The sequence below is a fragment of the Osmia lignaria genome, chromosome 6 (assembly GCF_051020975.1).
Source record: "Osmia lignaria lignaria isolate PbOS001 chromosome 6, iyOsmLign1, whole genome shotgun sequence".
Taxonomy (NCBI): Eukaryota; Metazoa; Arthropoda; class Insecta; order Hymenoptera; family Megachilidae; genus Osmia; species Osmia lignaria.
In genome coordinates, this window is record NC_135037.1 from 7734884 (window position 1) to 7761880 (window position 26997).

Sequence of the window (26997 nt, forward strand, 5' to 3'; positions counted from 1 at the left end):
AAAATAGAAGAAATAGAAACGTCGCTTCGTTTCGAATTGAATTTTTGCAAATTATCGAAATTCTATTATTGCCTTTGCAAAGATCAGAGTGACACCCCATAAAACCGCTGCTCCGTTTCCGCGTAAAGCGATCGGCCGATTTAAGGAGCTTTCGAAGCCGTGGAAGCAACCGCAAACTGAACAGAACATCTTGAGGAGGTTTTCTCGCGCGTAATCGATACTGGTTTGATAACATTCCTCGGGAAATGTCGGGTCAACGATCCGGCATAACGTTCCCAACCAGTCTGCTGGCCAACTGGTGCCAACTCCATGCTTTCTTCGCACGATCGTTTGGCATCGCGCTTTGAATCGCGTTTGATTTTCCTTTGTTCCATGATGCTGATCTCTTACGATTTGGGTCGCCTATTATTTACCATGTTAATGTTGTCCTCGTCTAGAAGAATACTTTCGAGCTCTTGTACATCTTGCATTTGCGTGAGATCAGTGTGAAACTACTTGCAATTATTATTAATACTTTCGGATAAGTTTCCGAATGGTTCCACCAAAATTGAGAACTCAGGTTCGATATATAACCTAAATTGACTACCAGAAAGCGATTAAAATTGGTTTCAGAACTGGATGTCTTACCGTTTTTGAGATATCGTGGTAAGAAATTTTTGTACAATTTTGGGACTACGTATGCGTTATTCGATACTGAGCATGCGCTATTTAATACTGCGCATGCGCTATTCGATACTGAGCATGCGCTATTTAATACTGCTCATGCGCTATCCAATACTGAACATATGCTATTCGCTACTGCGCATACACAGAACCTAACCTAATCTAACCTAACCTTACTACGATATCTCGAAAACGGTAAGATATCCAGCTCTGAAACCAACTTTAATCGGTTTCTTGAAATCAATTTAGATTATATACCGAACCTGAGTTCTCAATTTTGGTGGGGCCATTCGGAAACAGCCATATTTTCAAGATGAAATGCTACTGCCAGATACAAGAAAGGCTTCAAGACACGCAGGATCTTTGGAGGATGCTTGGTATCTATACGATAGCATATAGGTACCGTGCATCGCCGACTCTCCGGACGGATCCTTGCTGTCTACAGAGAAGCTATTTAACTATTGTTACAATTACATTTTCACACCTTGATCGATATACGATGTTTCGTGACTGAAGACTGTTCATTGACATTGATTCTACGCAATCGCGTTGATTGATTTGTAATTAATTTGTTGACGAACAAAGATTCGAAGCTGTATGAAATCGCGTTCAATGAGATCGATGATTACAGCGAATTTACCTTGTAATTAGGTTACATGGATAACGGGAAGGCAAATACCGAATGGAATTGTTGTTTAAACGACTAGGTATATCAACGCGTTTATTTTCTCATGGAGCAATTGGAAATATGATTTATGGAGTAAACATTTCACGGCTAACGGAATAGTTTAGTTTTACGAGGAACGCGCGGTGAAGTACGACGATTCATTTTACGGCCGTTTCTCGCATGAACACGAAATGAAAAGCATCGCTAGGATCTTGAAGAGGGAACGTAGAAGAATCACAAAGGTAACGCGATCTTCTGTTTCCCATTTTTTATTTGCAATCTCACCTTTCTTTGTCAATTTATCGCATTCTCGATGCATTTGTCGAATAATCTTACGTTGTCCATAATAGTGAAATGATTAACTTCCTACGATATTATAGAAGTGAAAAGAAGAAAAGAACTTGAAGAGTTTTATTCAAAATCGTTTTATTCCACCTCCAAACGTTTTAAAGAACCTCCAGTTGAAAGTACACCAAAAATACGAAGGTGTTTCTAGCAAGTGTCTCGTTGATTGTACTCTAATTAGCGAGAGCTGTTGTTGCAACGACATTTTCTCTGGTAACTCGAGAGGATCCTCGAAAACGGTGCTTCAACTTTCGAGCAGCTGCCTCTGCAATCTTCTAGCATTCGCGTAGAAGAGGCACGCGAAAATCTCATCCTCTTTTCGGTCGTTTTTCTCGATTTTTTTCTTTTTTCTTTTCGGTCCCTGTTACGACCAGCCGGAATTTCGTGGGATGGCGTTAGCACACGAAATTGAATTTTTTAATTATCGTCAGCCACGTTGGAGCGGCAGGCTCGCGAATAATGAAAAAAGAAACCTTTCGCAAGCTGGAATATTTCAGCAGGAGCCATACAGAAGATGAAGGAAAGGGGGGTTGAATTTATCGCGCACAGTTTATTAATGAGCCATTGTTTTCAGTTTTTGTTTGCCTTTAAATTCTGGTTAATTTCAACGGGTGAACGAGTAACGAGCTGAGCCGAGGTTAACTAAGCTGTAATTATGATTTACTTGTTTCTTCGCCATACTACGGAAATCAATTAGACGTCGGTATTTCCTTTTTCTTTTTTTTTTTCAAGCTAATCTTCGGAGTAGTGGCATTATTATTTCTAGTTAGCTGTGAAATTGCTTTGTGCAGCAATAATTGTAGTTAGAATCTTTGTTGAAGAATGAGATTTTACTTGTTTGTATTCCAAGAATCTGTCCGGAGAGTCGGCGACGCACGGATCTATACTTCTCTAAATATACATACAAAGCCACTCGTAAAACAGGCAAAAGGTTAACTCGAACCGTCAGAACAACTCTATTCATCACTACCCGTCGACCGACTGCATCCGAGATAAAATTAGAAATTAATTTAAAAGCTGAATATAAATTAGCGTGGAAGTAGTACCTGGCGAGGTTGTGCAATATTTCCACCCGTTTTCTCGAATCTCCGCCTAAAATCCTCGGTACCGGAAAACTTTTCTCTTCTTCATCCTTTCTCTCATGTTAATTCTCGTTTCGACGTTTCTCACCGGGGCATAAGTTATTCAAATTCCCTTCGTTCTTTCTAGACAGACAGTTTGTTCGAGCCTTGCTGTTTTCCAGATTCTTTGTTGTTGCTGTTCATGCAGCAGAAAACTTTCGAATCGTTATGATAAGGATAATATCGATAAGGTAGAGCAATTGGAGTCTTAAAAACTTATCATCGGTTTCGTGTACCGTGGAATTAATGGCAATGAAATGAAATCCATTGTTGTTTGTAACAAGTCGTTGATTTTACACTTCAATGCGAACTCGTATTCAGGTGGAGAAACTTTTCCTTGAATCTTTTACACAGTTTTCGAGATGAAAAGTGTGTGCAACTTGAACGACCATAACACTTGAATTTTTGATCGTAAATGTGCTTGTTCGTAGGAGAAAAGTCTGAAATTAACACGATGAAAGTCATAGTATGACACTATAATATGGATTATTAAAGACATTAAAAGTTAGTTTTTTAACAAGTTCCCACCAGCACCATTAATCACTTTTTTCTTTTTTTTTTTTAATTGTGCACGTCATTAGAACATTATTTTTCTTACATCCTGTGTTATTAATTGTAGGGCTAATCACTATCATTGTTGTATCAATGACTAACGTAATTTAGTGTAGGTATCGTTCTTTCATTGACGAACAAACGAACACGATTGAAAAAGGATTACGAAATGAAATCCATTGTAGTTGCTTAGAGAAGAATCGAAGTTCCATTGAGAACTGCAATCGTGCAGTACGATATACTGCAAACATTTTGCAACAATGAAATCCGTGAGAAGCCCGATACAGGAAATGGTGTTTATCTTGACACGGAAACTACGAACCATTCAACCAACTTACCAGTTGTTTCATTAGATTAGCAGTGCACTGAACTGTTCTCGTAGAATGTAGAATATTTATTTCTTTTCGTTGCTGTTAATCATTTTCATAATACCTTATTATTATAATTACACTTCTGCGTTTCTATTCCATATGCAATTTACCTTCATACCGAATGCTTTTGTTGAAAAACTATTTATTATTTTTCTTATTTAACTACTATAAAGTAAATTATTCTGATTTAAAAGAAGAGAAATTAATTTTTTCCACTTTTTATCTAAATAAGAATCAACGCACATTGCCAAAAACAAAAAAAATTCAATTGAACGTAAAATAAAAATAGTATCATTACCAATCAAGTCACTGAAAAAAATACAGTGATCACCAAACACAAGTAATAATCACTATATGCAGCTGTTTCTCCATCATAATGCTCTTTTCTTATCCAACAAACAGAATGAATCATCCCGTTGATCGTTAAGCAGATCGTTTAACTGCGTCGTTGTCTCTGTTGCATGATGACTTTCCTTTTAAAAAATATCACCGACTCGTCGCAAAGAAGCAAACGATCGTTATCACCAACGGATTACGGGCTATAACTCATTCGAAATACTCGAACCTGCTAATCCCTGGCTGTTTCCCTACGGGGAATCGGCTCTTTCTGCTTTATTGTACGTTGCGAAGAGCAGTTGCTGGAATTGCTGCGCTTTGTAGAAGTTGACGTAAACGGGTATCGTCATTGTAAATGATCGAAACTTACGTCATCGGGTATTGTAAACGTTCGATTCGATCGTGAGTTTCACAAAAATATATTGTTCGAAAGATCGATTTGCTTTCTCTACTTCGTTTAACATATTTGATACGTAAAAGCATGTAGCATCGCACGTGTCTAATGAACAAACATTGAAACGAGCCCCAGTTTGCTTTTTCTGCTATTTTTGCCGTCTTTGTTTGCGCAATGGAAGCGGAACTTTGATTTGGGAAATTCTTCAACAGCGATCTGAGACGCGACGATACTGAACGCTTTGAACTGATGGACAATGAAAACTATTTGAGAGATCAAAGTAGATTGTTGCAAATTATTATTTTGTTATATTGGGATTACATTTTTGGGAAATTTAATTAATTATTAATTCTTGAAAGTCTTAAGGTTCCATTTTGAGGACATTACAATTACAATATGGAAAATTGAAAGATCTGCTATTAGTAATAGAAAAAAATTATTAGTATTGTAATTACTAACATTCAAGTAAATTGCAAATATTTTACAATTGATTCCTTTTTATTTTCTGTATCTTTGATGGGAATCGTCTGAATGCATTAGTCGATAAATATTGAAGATGACTTCAAAGATATTCGTTTGATTGCGTCACGAGCAGTGATTATTATTTTTATACACCATTTTCGAGATTGAACATCTCGATGAAAGGTCGAAAATAATTGATGACGACGTTAAGTGGTTACGAGAATTCCGATTCCTCTGATAGATCAGAATCGAGCTCGTGGCCTCTTTCACGTTCATCGAAATTCGTTTTTGCCACGAACAATCGTCAGATCTATCGACTCTTAATTACCAATGCCAATCGAATGACTTATTCAGATAACACGAATTTCAAATTAGATTAAAATGGTGGCGTGTAGTGAATCATATATTTGAACAGGGTGATTTGTATTCTAAAATTTGCACTCGAAGGTAATCACATAATTATGAATCACTGACGATTTTTGACATAATTTTAGTTCTTGAAAAATTGCTAAGAGAATGTTAAAAAAGTAGAGAAAATATCTGAATATTGCATTAAAAATTCCACTTATCAGTGGAAACTTTTTCACACAAAGGATGATTATTTAAAATAGCCAACTGTAGTGTCAGTCTTATCGAACACTCAATTAGTATTCATCAAGGTCCAGAATCATTTTAAAGCTACATTTCATACATCGTTTCAATACTATATTATATCTCTTTTAATTAATTAATTCAAGTTTTAGTTCGTTTTTGAACGTGATACCATGCGTGCAAACAATAATTCAATTGTTAATTAAATGATTACGTTGTGAAAGAATGATTCTTATGAATGATATGCAAATCCCACAGAGGAAAGTTATTGTATTAAAATTGAATTTGATCTAATCTCTATACGCAACATGTTTATATACATAAATGATTAATTAGATGAAGTCCTTCTAGTGACCAATACAATTCCAGCTCATAAATTACTTAAAAAATTGTCATTTTCAACTATAGATACAAATGTGATACTAAGGTGCAATGAGAGAGGCTACATAGTAGAAAAACTGCAAAATGTGCACAGTATGAAGTATCGTTTTTACAGTAATCTTATCAAAAGTCTTATCTGATGACGAATCCCACCTTTAATCCTATTATCCCCTACTTTTCTTGTGTCAACGCGAAGTTCTTTGACGATCGTGGTTTATCAGGAGACAAGGTGCGTTCCAAGCCCCGAATTCATTAATCCCTCTGCAACCTTGTAAGCAATTGGAGTACCTGAGTATCCATTAACAAATTTTTATAATCTTCTAAAAACATTGTAATACCATTCAGGTTTAACATTCTTTCAACAATTTGACATTTTTGAGATAAAAATTTTAAGTCACATAAAACAGCAGGGTTCCATTAATTTGTTCCAAGTCCAAAGGCTTGATGTTAATTGAACCATTGCAAAGGTTTAACGGCGCTAATTGAATGAAAGTATTGAATATTTTTTAAAAAACGATGATTCAGCATTAAGAAAACCAATGTAATCGTATTAACCAGCTAAATCATTGTCTCTTATACATATAATGATGTTATATAATACTGTAATACGTAACCTTCGTAGATGCTGTCGTGTTAAGAAATCTTTTTCTTATTCGTTACATGTACAAAAATCAATGGCTAAATGGCTTAACAAGCTAAGGCACAAGATTTCAGATTTCTTGTGTTATTTTGGTGTTAAGACAATAAAGAAATTAAGAATTGTAAGAGATACCACAAAGTGGATTAATGATAAAATGATACATAAAAATGTAGGCAAATATCATCACGTAAGATAATTATAAATCAAACTAGTTTATCTTTACTATACTGTCATACATATTTAATTAAGAAAATTATTTTGTGATTCATACGTGTTTATCATTCTGATATTATTGAAATTTAGATTATTAGATTGATATACTATAATTGTTCATAATAAATCAGAATTTCGATCAAATTAAATTGCATTAAATTGTTTATATGTAAATGTTTATCGAATTATCGATACAACTGAATATTTATTTCGACTGAATGAAAGATTCCAATGACACAGTTGTTGAAACAATAATTCGTGAGAATACACAGTGAGTGGTAAAAACATCATTCGTGTGATTTCATCGATAAAAAATTTATTAAACAAATGTTCGCACCTCGTTTAATTGAGCATAATCCGCGTGTTTCCCGAAATAAACCTCGATTGTTCGAAATTCAGCGCAATTAACGAACGAACAGCTCGAAGTCATTAAAAGTCGAGTAGCTTATCGATGCTTCTAACCGTCGTCAACACGTTCTTCCGCAGATAACAACAGCTATTCATTGATATTTGATTGATAATCAATCTACAGCTATTACAAGTTCATCGTCATGAATTGTTGATTTGTTGAACTATGATTGACGTTAAATAATTTTAATTATTTCGAACACTCGCTCCCTTACGAAATTAATATAATAATCAATTTTTTAAATATTAAATAATAAATTTGTGATGTCAAATGTTTAAAATTTTATTTCTCAATTTATTATATTAGATCTCAGGTTTCTCTAACGATTTACGCCGAACATTATACACCTGACGATAAAATACTAAGAAAATATGTATGATTGCTCGGTTTTTATCATAATACAAACGTTTTCGAATCAGATAATTGCTGATTGTTAACCGGATACGACCGTTCCTTCGAGTGATAAGCGTTCATCAATTCTTGACACCTTTCGATAAGTTTTAGGAATATTCCACCGGTGTGGTAGGTGGAATTAAATGAAACCGAGGTTTTACAAAACCCAGGGGAATTCAGTGGATTTCGAGGCGATTTAAATTCTTGTAAGCCAGAGTGGGGTATAATTAATCGACAGACTAAATTCGTGCTTAAAATTCAGTTCCCTTTGAAAGTAATCCTCGATGGTTAAAATTTTCTTTTTATATGATAAATTGAATGATTTAAAGATAGAAATTAGTACCGAACATACTTCGTTCAATTTCTCTGAAATATTGCTTCATATTTTTGTAACGCAATTAACAGGCCAAGTGGAGCGAAATCCAGAGATTCTCTTTCCCTTGACTTTTTTTTTACCTCCTGTTTCTAGCTAGCTGTTTTCGCTTGATCGACGGAAATAGCCGGTCACAAAGGATTTGTTTGGAAGCCCCGCGTTACAGAACGGCGCATATCGAAAAGGCTTCTTCGGTGCATTCGTCTGCCGCGCTTAACACATTCAATTACCCCTTTGGTGGGTCACCGACGGGTCACGATTCCATAGTGTCGCGTTCAACATGATTGCTTTAACACCGTTGCTCGATCAAGTCCTTTGCCTATTTATAATTCGAACCAATGCAACCGTGAAAATTAACCAAGAAACGAGCCACTTCTTTTTAAATATGTCATTCACACCTTCGATTATTGGCAATTTTTGAAATTGTCAACTGATAATACCCTGAATTTTCAAGTTTCTTTTTTTTTTTTTTTTCATTTAATATCATAAGCAATAGAAACGATTGACATAGGAAAAATTTCTATAGCACATCCGATTTTTATTTGGTCTTCAACTATTCGTTTAGAAACATGCAAATAAACAACGAATTCCACTTTTAAGGCTCAGCGAATGCAAAGTTTCAGATAAATGGCACGATCAATAAGATACTATGTGGGTCTCGATGTTAACTTCCGTTCGAGGAAGAAACAGGCAAACGTATTATACTTCCTTTTCGTAGAAGATTTATGGTTGCATGAAGCTCAGAATTATTGAGCAAATTTATTAACTCGATAATTATTAAATTTCGATTTCGGTTAGAAATTTTTCATACTTTTTAAGGCTGAATGAAGAAATCTTGATTCTTCATAGAAATCGAATGTAATAATTAGCGTATATACATTCAACAACAATTACGCGACTCGAGAAACACGTTTCTATGGTGAAAACCTGGCATTCCTGCGTTCACCGAGGAATATTAATGGGACGAGTATGCATATCGCGCTCCACCGAATTGATGTAAACTTGCATTTCCGATTTCTCCTGTTTACGCGACGCTAGCGTGCTTATATTGATTCCTATTGAATTTCGTGGTGGGTTGCTTGAATACTGGGAATTAATTGGGAAAATCTCCGCTTTCAGTTTTTATATAAAAAATCACAGAATTCCTATGAAAATTCATCGTACTACTAAACTCCTTCATCCATTAATTTTGAGATCCAAAAGTAACTAAAATATACTCTTCCAAATGGGAATACGTATCTCCTTAATGTTCCTCGCGAGAAAAAGGATTCCGTCGATTATCGCTCGATATAGGTCACGGGGAGATAGCTTTATCTTTCGTTAGGGATAGATAAAATCCGTAGAAATAGATTCCCGAGGGAGGAGAAGTAGAAACATGAAGGAAAGTTCTTGGTCTCTGAAAAAGAAGAACTTTTTCAGACAGGATAAAGCGACCGAAAGTTCATCCATGTTCGTTCGACCCTCCGACAAATTGTAGAATAAAAATAGGGTTTCCATTGTCAGAAAACGATAGATAAGATTTAAATAGACAAAAAGTTTGCGAGAATAAGGAGAAAATGGGTTGAAGGGCTTTCGAGTTTAAAGTTGAGGGTCAATTTTGAATACAGCTTCAAGGACGATAGCGTTAAAAGTGGAGGGCCCTGTGACACGGTCGATTAACTCTATTGCTTTTACCTTTGTGCTTGGAATAGATCGAAACATTAACCCTTTTGTGACTGAACTTTAGGTTGAAACGATATTTCGAAAATTTTTAACTTTTTGGAACCCTTAAGAATTTTCCAGTAACAATTTTCAATATCTTCAATTCAGTTAAGAAAACTATGCCAAACGTGTTAGAAAATGTTGTCGCTTATTAAATTACATCAAACGCCGATGTGAACTTTTGTATTGCAAGCAGTTCGATGATTAAATAATCCTGGAAGATGTACACTGTTACGTTGAACGATGTTTTAGCAAACTTCAGTGACCTTTTGCTCTCTTTAACGAGGCTGAATTCAATTTAAAACTTTGGAAGAACTGGGACACCGAATCTCCCACGTTCGATGCTCAAAAAGCTGTAGCGCTTTTTCTTTTTTTTATCGCGAGAAAAATATTCCTTTTGATAATTAATGTAGCTGCAGATGGATCGTTAATTAACGAGAAATGTATAATGTAATGAATCCAACGTTTGTCAAATTATAGAGGGTGAATCGATGAAATATTGAAAGTTTTATTTTCACTAAAATACATCCTGTTAAATATTGAGCAGTGATTTGTGGTACAGGAATATCTTAAATAAATGGCCATGACCCTTAAAACTTTACAGTTCGATCATCGAGACAATGTTTCCCTTTAAAATCGATTAGGCCGGATGTGTTCTTAACGGGCGCGTTCGTACTAAGAACTTTGCAGGGTAAACATCAGAATTCATTTAGACGATCGATGAGCATTCTGTTCCACATTCGCCAAGGTTTATAGCTTGAACGGTTACAGAGTCGTAAAAATGCTAATTCGTTCCATTGTGCAATTTTCCATTGCTCATCGACAAAATGTTCGCTGATAAGAACGCTATTTAAACAACATTGTTCAATCGAGCTACCCCAGTTTCTCCTGTCTCTGTTGATTCAAATGATCAACGTCAGAATTATATATTTTTTTTTTTTATTTTTTTACCATGGATATATTTATTTTCAGCGATAGGTGATGTAACACCGGTTGACAAACAGACTTATGCAAATAATATCTCGAGTTTATTTCGCAATGGAAAGAAGCTTCGAGCACTGGATAGAGAAAGAGCAATATCGATGTAAAACGAGTCTCGCTGAACATTCGCATTCGGAATACAAATTTTTCTCGTTCATTGCCTTCGAATCCTCTATACCTCTCGCCTCGAATATTCGTATAATTTAACCCTTTGCAATCGAAGGGAGTAAAACAACAGCAATTCAAAGCTTTTTGACTAACAAATAAACTCTCGAATGCAAATGATTAATATTTGCAATTACTAAATTCTAAGAATTTAATTTTTGTAATTTTCTCTTTTTCTTTTTCTTATAAAGAAATCGATGAAAGTCTAATTTGAAATTCACTGAGCTTAAGTGATTTCTCTCTGAAGAGTTTTTTATTTCTCCAATCTTATCTTAGGTGGTTGCTATAAATCGATTGACGTAATTCTCTCTTTTCCACGATGCGAACACTTCGGAACCTCAGGTGGTTAAATAGACTCGTCTCTGAAAGGGATTGCAGAGACCCACTAACACAAGGAGGTCGATGATCTTGTTCTTTATGGGGCTGCCAGGATATAAGTTCCGTGGCCGGACAGACGGCGCCAGTCTCTGTCTCCTTGCCATTAGGGAAGCCTACATTCTGTGTCCTACACGAACCCCCACGGATTCCTTGCACGTTGATCGAAAAGAGACACCAACATGAACGGGCGGCACGTGACTGCATGCGCGCAGAACAACCCGGTCGTCCACGAATTAAGTTGTTTTTCGAAACTTCCGATCGGGGTTACGTCCTTGGTTGCTTGTTGTCCCCGTTAGCTCGGGGTGTGTCCCAGATTTTTATCGAGTGCACTGTTCATTTTTAGGTTTCTATGATATCGGAGTATAGTCCGTGCGTCAGCAACTATTTCGTCACCAACTTGAACCAACTTTGTTATTTCTCATTTTCTCTGAAATTTTATAATTATATGAATTCAATAAAATTTCTATGGATTCATTATTTCCTCCTATCGTTATATTACACATTTCGTTTATCATATTTCTTAAATATACGATGTTTGCGTCTTCTGTATGACCATTTCAATAGAGCGATAGAGCACGTGGAGTTTGAAACAGTTTAAGTTTCGGGACATTCATACGTCAGTATTGCGCCTGCGCGCTAATTGTCAACGTGACATTTCGCATGCTCGGAGGGTCTGGTGCTCGCGTAACGAAGTAAATTTAGTATTTGAGGGTAAAGGATGTGGGAAGAGATTAAAAAAAGAGATAAAAAAAACCGTGAATGTATTAAAACATACATAGAAGATTCGTACAAAATCGTTTTAAACCTCAGTTGACAGAAAAGTGAGGTTAGGTGTTCTTCACGTAACACAAACACAATTATTTTGTACAGTAGAATGATCGAAAGAAAGTTTTACGTCTACTAATTGATTATAATATTAAAATTTTTGTTTTAGCTGAATGAGGCTCATGGAACCTTTGGGTGTTGCCCTAGACGTGGTGGAGACGGGCGCATTGAAAAAATGGTCCGACTTCCCCGTCCATCATCGATTCACAGACTACTCCAATTCAATCGGAGAACCCACACATCATACTATAAGTCCCTTTCCATGCCAACCAGCGATTAACAGTAAAATTGCGCTATGGTAAGTCTGCAGTAAGAAGAATAAAGAATTTATTTCTATAAGATGCTATTAAAAATCATATTCCAGGACGGAAGATGTTTCTGTTCTACAAGTGGATGCAGTGGTAAATTCTACCAACGAAACAATGGATGATAATAGTCCTATGTGCCAAAGAATATTTGCTCGGGCTGGTTCAGCACTTAAGATGGAAATATTTAATGAAGTAAAAGGTATTGACTTTGTTCAAAAGCACTTATTGCTTTATTTTATTATACTATAATGACTCATGTGTACATTTTCAGAATGTAAAACTGGTGAAGTCAGAGTAACACAAGGTCATGGATTGCCTGCACGTTTTATTATTCATACTGTTGGGCCAGTTTATAATGTGAAATACCAAACAGCAGCCCAAAATACATTACATTGCTGCTATAGGTAAATGTTAACAGTATTGAAAATACATAAAAGATGAACAAAAATATGAAAGATGACAAATAACCTTTTTTTTTGGTAGAAATGTTTTGCAGAAAGCAAGAGAGCTTGGATTACGTACGATTGCGTTACCCGTAATTAATTCAGTACAAAGAAATTATCCTCCCGATGCAGGAGCGCATATTGCGCTTAGTAAGTAGACGTTACTTAATATTATGCAAACCATTGACTATTACGTTTTAGAATTAAGCATTAATTGTTTACTGTTTGATTTAATAGGAACAGTAAGAAGATTTTTAGAGCAATACGGTGATTCTGTAACATGCATTGTATTTGTTCTGGAACCATGCGATCTTGGAATATATGAAGTTCTTCTTCCACTTTATTTCCCAAGAAACTTAGCCGAACAAGACAATGCTTGTTGGCAACTACCGAACGACATAGGTGGTATGGATGGGGAACCTTTACTTCCTGACCGACAGATCAGGATCATTGACAATCCACAACATGCTTTACACGGTAAATGAATGAGACGATATCGGAAAGGAGGGGTATCAGTTCTTTTATTTTTTGCAACTATTAATATCAAAAGTATATTATAATGTTACAGGTGATGAAAGTGTAGAATTGTCCGCGCAATTAGAGACATCCGTAAATATTGGCGAACATGCGTTTGCGCAAATGCAGGGTGACTTGGATCGGCAGAGACTCCTTGGGGAGAGACCACCTGCTGATCCACTCGCGGATATAATGTTAAAACAAATGCAGCAGAAAGAAAGGTACGATTACTTAAAAACATTTCTATAGATTATGTTTATTTTATATCATGACCACAGCGGCAACAAAGTTTTAATATAGAATACAGAGTACCAAAAGATTACGAAACGTTATTTGTTTATGTTAACGAAAATATTTTGCAAATGTTTTTGCCAGAAGATTTGGCTTCATGAAAGTACACAAAATTCTATTCACGCAATACCACAGATGCAATTCCATACGAATTCAACATTGCTCGCGTGCGTCACGATGCTATTCCCGACTATTCAAATACAAACGGTGCTTATTTTTACTTGCAAATGTTTATACCAAGTATTACGCTCTGTTTTATTCGCGAAGGACACATTGACTTATTACTTTACGATCTGCGTTATGGACGAGGTGCAAAACAGAACAATCATCTCACGATCTGAAATACCGACATCATGAAAAACCTCATTTTTGTTGAACTAATGATTCTATAGGAACTAAATCAGACTAATTAATTGAGAATGATTAAATAGAAGCGTGGGAAAGAAGTAATGAATTTCTTTTTAATTGTACATGAATGAAATAGGATGGAGAGGAAATTATATAACATATATTATGGGAAGGTCGTGTTCGTGTTTGCTTGAAAAATAGAGATTATTGCACAGATAAATGCTGGAAAATAAGGAATTTAAATATCGTAACACTTAGCTTGATATCGCTTTTTAAAAATTACTTTTTGAAGACTTTTTAGAAAACGATATCAATTACCAGGTTACACCACGAGGAGGTGGCTACGAAAGTGACCCGCTCTAAAATCATAAATTCTCCCAAAACGGACAACATAAAATACCAATTTAAACGATAAAATGTTGAAACAGAAAATATAATTAACATAATAATTTCAGCAAATCATAGAACAATCAACAGATACTAATTTTACAGAGAAAGGTAGTCGCTTTTGATTGGTATAAATATAACTTGTTAAAAAAATTTTGTTCACTTCATGCAACATTACGAAGTTGAATAAAATTTTTTTAAATTTTCTAAGTGCTACTTATATCACTATAACTTTCCTAAAAAACAACATAGCTAGAATCTTAAAAGAATATCTAAAAAGTATCACTTCAGGTAACACAGATGAACACACGCTCCAATAATCCAATCATTGACTCATACCGATTTATATTTGACAGGTTGATTCGCACACCTCGTCGGTCGCGATAAAACTGACTAAATATGACCCTGCTGTAGATCGAAGCGTTGACAATAGGTGCGCGCCGTTGCTCCATATTTATTTGTTTCCGTGATTATTTTTCTAACTATGTAGTTGTTCATTAAAAACTAATTCAAAGATTTCCCTTCTCGTTAGATCTTGTATATTTGCCGTTACATCGCTCACGGCTGAAAAATTATGTACATACAATCGGCGTACGATTTTCTTGTTTCCAAACAAAATCTCTATTTACAAAACCGGCACCGTTGCTCATCTTCGCTGTCATCGCTTGATGAAATACGACGGATACGTCTTCGGGTATATCGTATTTCCACACTTAAATCCGAATCGTCAAAATAGTCGGAATCCATTGGGGGAACTAAATTTTATTTTAAATTATAGAATCAGGCTATTTTTTAAATTTGAATTTAGATTGACACTACATTACTCTTAACGACAGTTTGAAAGATCTACACGACAATTAACAACAGTGTAATTTGTTAAGAACGCAATGAAAACAGGTCAGCAGATGCTCGCACACTGATAATGAAAAGCGAACTGCGTAAATGAAAATCGCGGCTTGGTGATAGCTGACGATCATCCTGTGCAGAATATTCCTCTTACGGATGTAAATGGGTTAATTATGATAAATTATACATATACAGGGTGATCCTCTCGCTAGTGGACTCAAAGGAAGTGCCGCCACAATGTATACCGCAGTTCACCAGAGTCCATAACTGCGACGCGCAGGTTGGAAGATGGTGGGGGAACGCAGCGAGCTCTCTGCTAATCGCTTTCCACTTCGTTTGGGAATATCGCCAATCAGGGCGAAGATGCGCACTAAAGAAGCGCGAAGAACGAAAACTGGTCTTTTCGCAGTTATGGACTCTGGTGAACTGCGGTATATGTATGAATGGACCCAAGCCGTTTTCTTGACGGGGGTGCATACTGTAGCTGTGTCCGTGAAAAGGTTTCGATGACAGAAAAGGGCTTGGGTCCATTCATACTGATGTGGCGGCACTTCCTTTCAGTCCACTAGCGAGGGGATCAGCCTGTATATTTTGAATAATGAAATTAATTTTAATTTTGCAGTTGTTTTTTAACTGATTATTACCTCTTGAAATTTATTTTTTATAACTTTCACATGTTGATATATTGCAAATGTATGTTTAATTATTATATTTTAAATTTATTGTGTTTTCATATAAATTTGAAAAAAAACGAACAGTTATTGAATGTTATTCGGTAACGGAGATTACAAACGCTTTTTGATTTCAAAATTGATTTATTACTTTCATTTCTATTTAATTCTTTAGTTTTTAAATTTTGAAGATAATAATTATTCTTAATTTTAATTCCTACCACTAAATGCGCTGTGGTAGAAAACCAATTGTAGTCGGTATAGTAGGATGTGACACTAAAATGGTAAAGGGTCTCTGGAGACCCTCGAATGTGAGACAAAGAAACATCGAGTGTTTGGTCTGTTCCATACTTCGTTTACGATGTTATAAATTTTTATGGGAACATTTTTTATTTATCAAGCATAGGTTTCTTTGATACCGACATTCGCTAATTGAACATTCCATTCGCCAATCGTGTACCATTGATAAGAAGAAACAGTCCTTCAATGGTACAAATAGTATTCCTGTAATAGTAATATATTATTACACTTATACAAATTTTACATTACCATTTTTGTATAAAAATAATGATATTCTCGAGCAATTGCCAATTTACTACTTCTATTTTCTCCTAAGGTTGGAATCAGTGTATAATTTATTGAATAATTATTTTAATTGAAAAGCGTTGATCGATTCTTCATTAGTCAATGAAATTTTTCTCTGTTCATTAGCGAAGGAAAAAACTGTCTATCTTTATATAAAACGGTCCTTGCCAATAATACCGTCTGGATAGAAATGTCCTCGTAACCTTTCCACACTCGTAATCACGTTTCCAGTGGCCCAGAAATAGCTAGTCTCTATAAAAATAGTTAACTCATCGTTATCGACGAGCTTTCCCAATTTCCACGAAAATTCACGCGTTCCATCATGTGAAACATCTCGGTTCGCGTCATCGGAATAAATCATTTGGTCGACAAAATGACGGTTCGTTAAATAAGATAAGTTTCGAAGTTACCTACGCAAAGACTTGTCGTCAATTTTATCGTGATAAAGCTTTCTTAATCACGAGGTAGTTAGACTGAATGTGACGAAGTTAACTTGTAAAAATTATTTAGTTATTTAACGTAATGAAGGACAGGATATTTCAAATGATGAAATTTCAAAAAATACAGAAACACATTGCAATAGTCTAAATTATCGATGTTGACAACTGCGTTTTGGCTGTTCTTCAAAAGTTTTCAAACCGGAAATGCGTACTAGTTTATTTTACGAGAATCCATCGTAAACATCAGTTTAGACATCTGTTGTGCACATAACATCTGGCGCCGTTAACACTACGAGTGAAAATTGTTGCATTTATAACCGAGATACGTTAGAAACATTAAATTTTCAATAGCATCTTTCTGTTTCCGGGTATATTGAACATAGAGATACACCAGAGAAATATTAATCCTGTTTTATGACTGAAATCGGCAAATCGAACTCGAGCGTTCAGTACAGGAAACGATGATTTTCAATGCGTGTTTTCGATTCGCGATTTCGACAAAGGAGTGTCTTTTCATTATACATTTCTTGGAAGGAACGCCTTGGATCCATTTTAATCGAGGCCATGGCCGCGAAATCGTGGACATATCCGAACACGCAACCTTCGAGGTTGCCCGTGTATTCATGATTGAGAAAATCACTCTTAACCGTCGGATAAATTGCAATTTCATTACGCTCGCCTTCATGGAAATTTTATTTAAAATTCAAATAATTCGAAAATCACAGCTCCAAAAATCTTATTCGTAATTTCTCTGCTTTCTTCTCCGATTTTCCCCGGAAATTGAAGGCTCTCTTACCATCTCACAATAATAGAACAAACGTATGTGGAAAAGCATGTCGAACGTTGTAGGAATGTAGGATCCAAAAACAGCCTCAAGGAATTGCCAAAATTACACTTCCGACTTCCGGAGGAAGTTGAAAACATTCGTTATGAATTCGAAGAAAGAGCAATTCGTATATGGTAAAGCATTGAAATCTGATTAGTCCTGGCGTATTTCTAGCTTTTCTGAGAAATCGAACGGCCTCTTTTCTTTTCCTCGAAACACCAACTGAATTGTATTGACAATCAATAAGAAGCAGATTGTAGTTTTCCACTTTTTTTTTTTTTGTATATATACATATAAATTTTTGCTCGAGAGAATTATCATAAAAGTTGCATGGAAGAGAGGAATATTAATGACGCATTGATTTCAATCCTGTTCGCTGACTGTTGCAATCGAATGATCTAAAATAATAATTGACCACAACAGTCGATCGAGCTTTCGTTCGTCGAAACTGGTGTGCATTTAGAAGCAATCGACCCAGAAATTCGAAAGCGTAACGCAATTTTGGCGTTAAGCTGTCGAAACAATGCTTGCATAGAATCAACCAGTTGTGAAACAAAGTGGCTACTTCGAATTCTAGTTTATAGAGTTCTGTGGCATTCAATAGCCACTCGGTTTAATTTTAACAAATTCCGACTACTTTATGTAAATTCAAAATTATTCTGTATAATATTCAGTAAGGTGAATTTCCCTTACTTAGGGTGGAGTACAATTTAGTGTTCTACACTTGGGTACTCGGAAAAATTTAATTATCAATGTTTTTTCATTATATGTTAAATTTTATAAATGCAAAACGAACGTTCCGGATAATTTTTACCCAGCCTAGGCCAACCCTTTCACCTTTAAGCGACCTTAAAGCAAAGAGATTCTTAATGAAAGGGTTGATTAATCAGCGCGTTGGAAGGAAACGTAATAACCGATCCACGAATCGCGTCTCTATTTCTATCGTTGGTCTGGCTTTTTACTCATCGAACACGTAGTACCCTAAGCGGAGCAGGCGCCGTGACGCAGCCGGCAGAGGCACGCGCCCACGAAGACGCGCCGCGGCGTCCCGACGCGACGTCGTTTCGCCTCTCGTAGACCCTCGTCTTCCTCGTTCAGGCGGCTCAGTGTGTTGCGACTCGCCGCGTACGCTCGTTGTGCGTCGAACCTCTTCTTCCTTTATACGTGGTGTGTACTTTTTCACACTGCACTGCACCAACGATTCTTGTTTTATTTATTCGACTGTTTCGCAATCTCGTGTCTGTTTTCGAAAATCGTCTTTGATACTCTCCGATCAGTGGTTCTGGACCGATGGTACAAGCAAGGACTCGCTCGTCGATCGAACCGGAACACGAGGAATAAAGACTTCCCTTTCGATAGAAAATTATCACCGGGGTATATTTTTTGTGAACAAAGGGTGTACATTGTCAGAATGGTCATGATTGACATGGTGGATATGACCGAGGACGAAGACCGGTGCGTAAGATTGTTCATTATTTTCATTCCGCTCGTTGTTACGTAAATGTTCTCTGTCTGAATTTTAGTTTTTATTTGTTCTTTTTTTTTTTATTGTGTTTTGTGTGGAAGTTGGGATTCAGGGTTGGGGTAGTTTGAATCCGGGGTTCTGTACGAGTCTGCGGGTTTAATCGTTTTCCGATACGCGGGAATAATTATTTTTGGTACAACGCCCAGTTTTGTTTCTCGCCCTTCGCCTACGCTGCTTTGGTGGCGGTCCAAGAAAACGGATTTTTCGAGGACCGATCTGTTGTCCCCGAAGAGAAACCAGCGAATCACGAGCTCGTTCGAGTGGATGCTGGTCGATAGCACGCAGAGACGCACCACCCGCGTGTCTTTCGTCATTCACGAAAACCTTTTTCGCCTTTCATTCGCTCGGAAAATGCAATTTACAATCGTGGGGGGGATGGATTATTATCGAAAAGATCGTGGAAAAGATTTTTATAACCAGCGTGAAAAATGATCGTTCCAAGTGGACAACGAAGAAAATTGAGGTTGTAACTGTGAAAAATTTCTGTCGAATATTATTTTGCAATTTGTTTTGTTTTTTGCGATCGATAGTTTGATCGAGACTGATGAAAGTATCGAAGTCCTTAGAAACTGATAAATTGACAAATTAATTAAATAATGAACTTCTGTGCATAATTTGCAATTTTTCCATTTAATGACGAGGAATTTTTGTTTTTCTTTTTTTTTTTTTTGTAAATATTTATTCACAGATTGCTATACTCATTAATACCTTTGCTACTAATTAATTTCATATTACAAATATTATTTTATAACATTTTATAAAATTTACCAAAACTGGAGTTGATTAATTTCCAAGGAATTCTATTGTAATCAGTTTCTTTAGTTATCTAATTAAAAATGTTTGACTTAATTATTTCATATTATAGATAACAGAAATCGAGTATAAAATTGTTGAAAATGTTTGTTAATCTCTCCGCCTTAGACATATCGCAATTACGTTGAAGCTGGTGAAATCATCGAACGCAGCGATTTCATTAATCGTTCGAAACTCTGGAAAATAGCGATGCACTTCGATATTAAATTCGCAGGAAAATGTTTGCGAATTTCTCTCATTTGAAATTTCGCAATGAATTTTCATGATATTCGTTGATGGATGAATTGAACCGGGTAATAATAACTCTCCAAAAACAGGAAGTAGATATATATTTCATCTGAATAAATGTTTACCGTATCTACTTAGATGTTAAAATATTCAAGAATCTATGGTGGAACATTTACTCAAATCTTATTCAAATCTCCAAAATACGTTTTTAAAATAATAATTTTAATTAAATGTGTTTCAAAAATAATAATTTTAATTAATTGAGCTTCAAAAATAACAAATTCTTCAATATTAAACTTTATTGCATATTTTGATAATATTTATCCTCTATTATTATTGTACTTTGTTCAATTGCACACAGTTGATCGATTCAATTTCCATTTATACGAAAAGCCTCGATATGAAATTCGCAAATAACCTGCCACTTGATGAACAGTTTTTCTCGTCATGTGAGAAGCTGTCGTTGTAAAGACAATAGCGTTCTCGTAACGCGAGTAACAATTAAAGAAACGGCGCCATGTGCTACGAATTGCAATAAACAAACGCGAGATAAACGAAGACCATCAATATAACCGATGAAAACGAGCTTGTATAGATTATTAAAAATGCTTCAGCAGTAAAATAAGCGGCTATTGTTTTTCGCGTGTGGTCACAGCTGAAGCTTTGAACGAGTCTCCTGGCAAAAAAGTCGAAAACATAAGCAGACCAAAAAGTCAATAGTAGAATTGCTCTTTTCCTCGGTTCACATTATAGAAACAATCATTTGAAACGCGATAACACGAATTGAACAAAACATTAAACATGCACTTTTTAATTTTTTGTAATTATCGAAGTAATTTGAACGGTACTGTAGATTCCTTTACTTTCCTTATCTTTCTTTATCTATCTGTCTTAACTGAAGTTTCATATTTGGAATTACTAATGCAGTTTGAATAGTTCTGAAGGTTTCATTTCTTTACCTATTCTATTTGATTAACGTCGACTGGCGCAGTAGATATGACCGTGTCTAATGCATAACACGATACTGTTAATTAATTTTTTAATTAAATTCTCCCATTCGTTAGTCGGAATTACTTGAATTGGTTCGAAGGTTTTCTTTCTTTCCTAATTTTATCAGCGTAGATATGAAAAGTCTGTGGTGAATGTTATAACGAATCTGCTAATTCGTACATTTTCCATTCTTTTTATCATGCATAATCTTATCTCTCGTACAATTATCAAAGTATTCAGGAAGTAGTATTCCTCGTTTTCTTGCGGTGAAACGTGCGTGGACTGATATCGTATTGTACTTGATTGTAAAGTGAGATCACCGGGTTTCGTTATTCAACGATGTACGATGAAACGGAGAAATCTATTCGAATGACTCGGCAACGCGTTTGATAATGTTGTCAGAAAGAAAAAAATAGTTAATTCAGACGGAATATCGTGCAAAAGTCAAGCGTGTTGGGATTTGTAACGAGTTCGCGTGTTTGCGCGAAACCGCAAGCTCGTCATCGCGATTAACGCTGCGTGATGATATCGATATTCGAGGCACGTCTGATTTTGTCTTTTGCTTTATTTTCGCGCGTAATTAGTGGGAAGAATTTTCATATTCGAGAAAGGAATTCGTAGTGCGATCGAAAGTCGAAATTCACACGTTCCACGATGGAACCGAAGCGTGAATGAACGGGAAATTTGTATTTTACAACGAAATTGCAATCTATCCTTAAATTATGTAATTGAAGAATTCAATGAACTCATTGACTGGGTATAGTCAGGCGCTCTATAATTATAATTAGGATATATCAATTTTTAATTGACTTTTTCCACTTGTTATTTTGCAAATTGTTTCGCTAAATGTTATCTCGAGAACGTTGAACAACAGACGCTCTAAAAATTGCAAAATGTTATTGATTCACCCGATTACGAAACTGGCGTAATGTAAATAACGCGGTGAGCGTGATTTCTAAATAAAACTATGTACGTAAACAATGTTGTTTTGAAGTTTAATATTAATAATAATTTAATAATTAACGGGTAATTTAACAGGTGAAGCCACGCATTATCACACTAATCTTATAACGGAATTGTTAATGACATTAGGAGTTAAAGATACTTAACAAGTATTTTATCGCGTTGTTATTAATGCATTAATGCATAAATATTTTATTCTTTAATCTAACGTGTAATTTTCTCTCCAATTAATTGACGCGTTAAAGCAGATATGGCGTCAGCATTATAAGAGCAAACAAAGAATAACGAAATATTAATCTCATTCTCAGAAATACCTAATCCGAACAATGACGTTTGTTCAGTAACGAGATTGGAAAATTTATTTTCTTACTTGTTATGAATGCTTCCGTTTAAAATATAGGATATGCTTGTTTGTTTTAGATATGAGAGGCTGCTCAGAAGAGCAAAGACAGAGGATCTCTCTGAAGTTTCAGGAATAGGTTGCCTGTATCAGAGCGGAGTTGATCGCCAGGGTCGACCTGTGGTCGTATTCGTCGGCAAATGGTTCCCTGCGACTAAAATCAATCTCGACAAGGTAAGATTCAAGTTTATAGAGGCCTCAAAGACAAGGTTCGACAATCAACTCCAGGCTGAACCTTGCCTTTAGTGCTTTTAAACCATTTCAATGTTCATAAAATACATTTAATAACACTGCATTCTTGGATCCTTATCAAGGTTATAGAAATATCCAAATTATTACGCTCCTTTATTAATGGATAATTAATAATATATGGGATGAACCCTCTTCGTAAGACGGTGACAATTGATTAATCAAATTTTGAAAATCTATATTTAATATCTAAATAATTTGATTTTTCCAATGAGACCGATTTTCCTCAATTTTTTAAATATATAATGAAATAAAAGTTGCACCAATTTTCCCCGAATTTCCCGAGTCACCCTAGTAAATTGATTGAAGTTCAAGCTGTGCGTTGAAAATAGTTGCAAGTCGAAGGAAAACGAGTGCCAGCAACGGAAAATCAATAAGTATGTACGTGTATTCTATTGTTGGTTAGTCGAGCAGGATCGCCTCTTTTATTACGGACTGGCGTGTTTAGCAGTTCTTTACAAGCGTCGATCGATCCGTTTAGCACAGTTCTCGCCGACAGCAAATTGCTTCGGTTTTCTTCGGCAAAATTCAACTTCGTCAATCGAATTTATCAATGAATTTTATTGCCCCACCCTCTATCCCCCACCTCTATTTAATGAAGGGAAATTCGACGTTACGGAGTGGCGTTTCATCAAATACCCTCGCTTCGAAGTTAATGAAAACGGTTATAAATATTTAACGAGCCATCGAGTCGAGTTTAAAGCGGATGTTTGCGAGCGAACAAGCGTCCACGAGAATTTCGAATGTAATTTGCATCGTGATTAACGATGATATTTCCTTGTCGCTTCTTTAAATTAACGATGATATTTCCTTGTCACGTCTTTCAATTAACGCGGTATTTAATAATTTTAATGTTACTTTCTGAAGAGAGATTATTAGTGGGAAAAGTATTCTTATTAAAATTTTGTAGAATGAAAATAACGAGTCTGCGTTGGGTACTCTATAATTTTAATTGTTAGCGGATCTGTGTGGGTTATTAATGATCCAAATTGCAAAGATGCTTTTGTGAAATTATTTTTGGTAAAAATCGATAGAATTTTAATGGACAGAATCAGATGGCAATACTCGACACCGGGAATCGTTTAGAATTATCCATTTGATCTATTGAATATTTATTCCAAATGCCATTTGTTCGATAATTGAACTAAATTATGGTCGATTCGTTTCTGAACTGATCGCCACTTGACCATGCTGGGTGTCGTGTCGAATGGCCCTATAAATGAATCATCTTGCATCGCTAACTTTCGACCCTCGGCTGCAAGGTTCAAAGTTGAACGTGATCCACGAAAGTTCAAGTTCTGTTCGTGGGAATGCTACGAACGTTTGAAAATACATCGTTACGATTATATAACTTCCTTCATCTTTCTGTCGTCTCATTGAAAATGATAAATTACGTAATTGTTGTTGTTAAAACAGTGTACACTGTGATTAAAATTGAGTACGAATGAATGTCTTCTGTTATCAATGATCCACGTGTTCGAAGATGTGCCAAGCAGGTATCGGTTATTTTAACTGAACTGAAAATAGAATCGTTCTGAATAGAGAATAATAATTCTTTAAATACCCAAGAATATTCTTATGAATATTAAATTTAAATTGATTATAAACAAATAGAATATCTGCAGTTTCAAGCTGAATTCATCTCTCGTGTCGACAATAGGGGACATGAACGATCGTTAATCATGAATTCCTGATTCGCAGTAGTTCCCACGATCTTCTGCGTATCAATATCATCTTTGCTCCTTCCTATCTCGTCCCCTTTGCTCGTTGGTGGCAAGCCCACCACCGGCTGGCGAATCGATATTTACACGTCCAGAAATAGACCGACCACGGAACAGCCCCGAAGTGGAGGGCGTGCGAGCCAGCAATGTCGTCATGGGCTAATCCGCCCTGGAAAAGTTTGTTTTCATCCCTACGCCTGACCGTTTTTCTTCAACGCGGCGTCCTTTCAGAAGAAAGTATCGCAGCCGGAAATAGCCGGCACCGATCGAAATGGAAACACCTGCTCGACCTCGCCCTAATAGCACCTCTAATCACCCCTTTCCCCTGCGACATTGATCGATGGCCCGAAGAGGATCGATCACCAACTTTTCTTCACCATTTTTAACCGGGAATATTGCTTCGTATTTTCTTTTTTTTTTTTTTTTTCTCTCATTAAAGGGCTAACGATAAGGGACGTTTCAGAGAATTAGAAAACACAAAATTTAAAAGGTGTTTTTCTCGAGTTTCACAAATTTCAATTCAGTTTCTAAAATTTTTCAAATTCCAAGGGGTTCTAAAATTATGAAATGCCAAAATTATCAAAGCATCTCCTCAATTATTCCCTCGACTGTTATGCAATGATCGAGGAGACTGTCAACCTCGATCCTTGCAACGACAGATAAGGTATTTAAGAAAACGACGTGGAGTGATGTTGAAAGGGCCAGACGATGGAAACCACGGGAGCAATCCTCCTATAAATGTAGGTCGCTGTCCGAGATTCAAGGACGCAGTAGATCATTCTCCCTCTGACCTCGCGAACGGTTCCAGGTCACGCGTTTATCGGTTGGCATCCGGTGAAAAGTTGCACCGAAAGGATGTGCTCGAAACCACCGTTTCGATGAATCGGTTCATTAGATAACCTTGCCTACTGACGTATAACGTATCGACAACTGTCTCGAACGAAACACTCGGAAGGTTCGCCTTCACAAACGTGGAAACTGATTTCTTTTATTTTGAAACGATGATTTCATTTATTTGTATGAATTTATCGAACACGTTGATGGCTAGTGTGACAAAATAAAATTTGCGAATTTTACGATCCACGTTTTGAAGTAACTGCCTTGAGGATACAAAGTGCAAGGAATTCCAAATGAATCTATACCTATTAGTTATTTCCGGGGCGTACGGCTAATTTTGTGTCGAGTGCCTTGAAACGAAACGAGAGAAAAATTCCAGAGTGGTAGAAGGCTGTAGCCAAAAATAAATATCACTCATCTACATTCTATTTTATAAACATCAAACTACCTGTATCGGCACTTCTATGAAAAAGACAAAATTAACAGAAATTTTATAAAACATTAATATTATTATTACTATTATATGTCCACGACCCTCAGTTCACAGCTAAGGTGTTAATTATAATTACAACGAGTCTTACTACACATTGTTATTTTCACTCTGACAATAAACGTGTAAAATATTCCTATCATTAGTCACACTGGCAACAGAATTCTCAGATTTCTACCTTTAGTCATGAAAATGAAAAAGAGAAACATAAGATAATTTCTCGTTTCTTTAATTGATTTGTTTCTTGTTTGTAAAATCAGTTGCATCAATTTTGAACAAAGTGACAAATATATCTAATCAACTATCTTTAACTCGATTCAACGAGTACAATATTTATTGTAAAAGTTTTGAAATTTCTTTTTCTTTAAACAGCTTATACGAACGTAGAGGGCAACTCAGCCAATGAACGCTAATTACACGTGTTGACGAGATAATTAGGATTTCAGGGTCGCGATACAGATAGTGAATATTTAAAGGCTCGTCACGTTACTTGGCTTAATTTTATGCCATCGTTAAATTATCGATATTTAAGCTTCTTGTTTGATAAGATACAAAGTCTTCGGCATTGTTTAACATAGCTTTGCATATCTCTTTGTCTTCCTCTCGCCTTCGAGCAGGCGCTGAAACTCTTCTCTTCTACCTTTTGTTTGACGCGATAAAACTTTGTTTGCTTCGAAGCTTTTTCTCTCGAGGAGATAAAGAAAGAGTTTCGATCGATAGTACGATATTAATTCAATTTTTTTCTTTTATGTTCCGCTGCACCAGTCGACGTGTTAATCAACAAAATCACCGGTTTCGAGGAAAGATACAGAAGCCACTTTTGTGCTCTCCTCTCTTACCTTTCATTTTCTTTCCATGATTTCCGTCTGTATACAGCGTGTATACAATAGAAACTTGGAGTTAAATAGATCTTCGGTGCTGACAGTGCTGGGCGAATAAACGTGACCTCGATTGAAAATTGAACAATTCGTCTGATCGTTCGATTTTCCCTAAGGATTGCTGACTCTGTCATCAAACCTTTAAATTGCATTCATTGAACTCTCGTACAAATAACACTGTTATCGTTCTTGATTATTCCGGCGAGGAACGCGAATCGACCACGTAATGGTACGTTTAATAAGGAAACACATTGACGTCATCGTTCGACGATGATTCGGTT

At 36.0% G+C, this 26997-nt stretch overlaps 1 protein-coding gene across 3 annotated transcripts in view; it reads left to right on the forward strand.

The window, feature by feature from the left end:
- The window catches only part of Gdap2 (ganglioside induced differentiation associated protein 2), a 40705-nt gene that overhangs the window by 5251 nt on the left and 8457 nt on the right, over positions 1-26997 (forward strand). The window contains exons 1-8 of one of the 3 annotated variants that reach the window (XM_034318597.2): positions 11772-11962; positions 12071-12259; positions 12326-12468; positions 12541-12673; positions 12753-12862; positions 12950-13189; positions 13281-13449; positions 22562-22715. In XM_034318597.2, coding sequence (XP_034174488.1) covers positions 12075-12259; positions 12326-12468; positions 12541-12673; positions 12753-12862; positions 12950-13189; positions 13281-13449; positions 22562-22715 — 1134 coding nt within the window. In that variant the 5' untranslated portion in view covers positions 11772-11962; positions 12071-12074. Of the gene's footprint in view, positions 1-11771; positions 11963-12070; positions 12260-12325; positions 12469-12540; positions 12674-12752; positions 12863-12949; positions 13190-13280; positions 13450-22561; positions 22716-26997 lie in introns of those variants that run through there. The other 2 variants (XM_034318599.2, XM_034318596.2) reach the window with 2 other exon arrangements.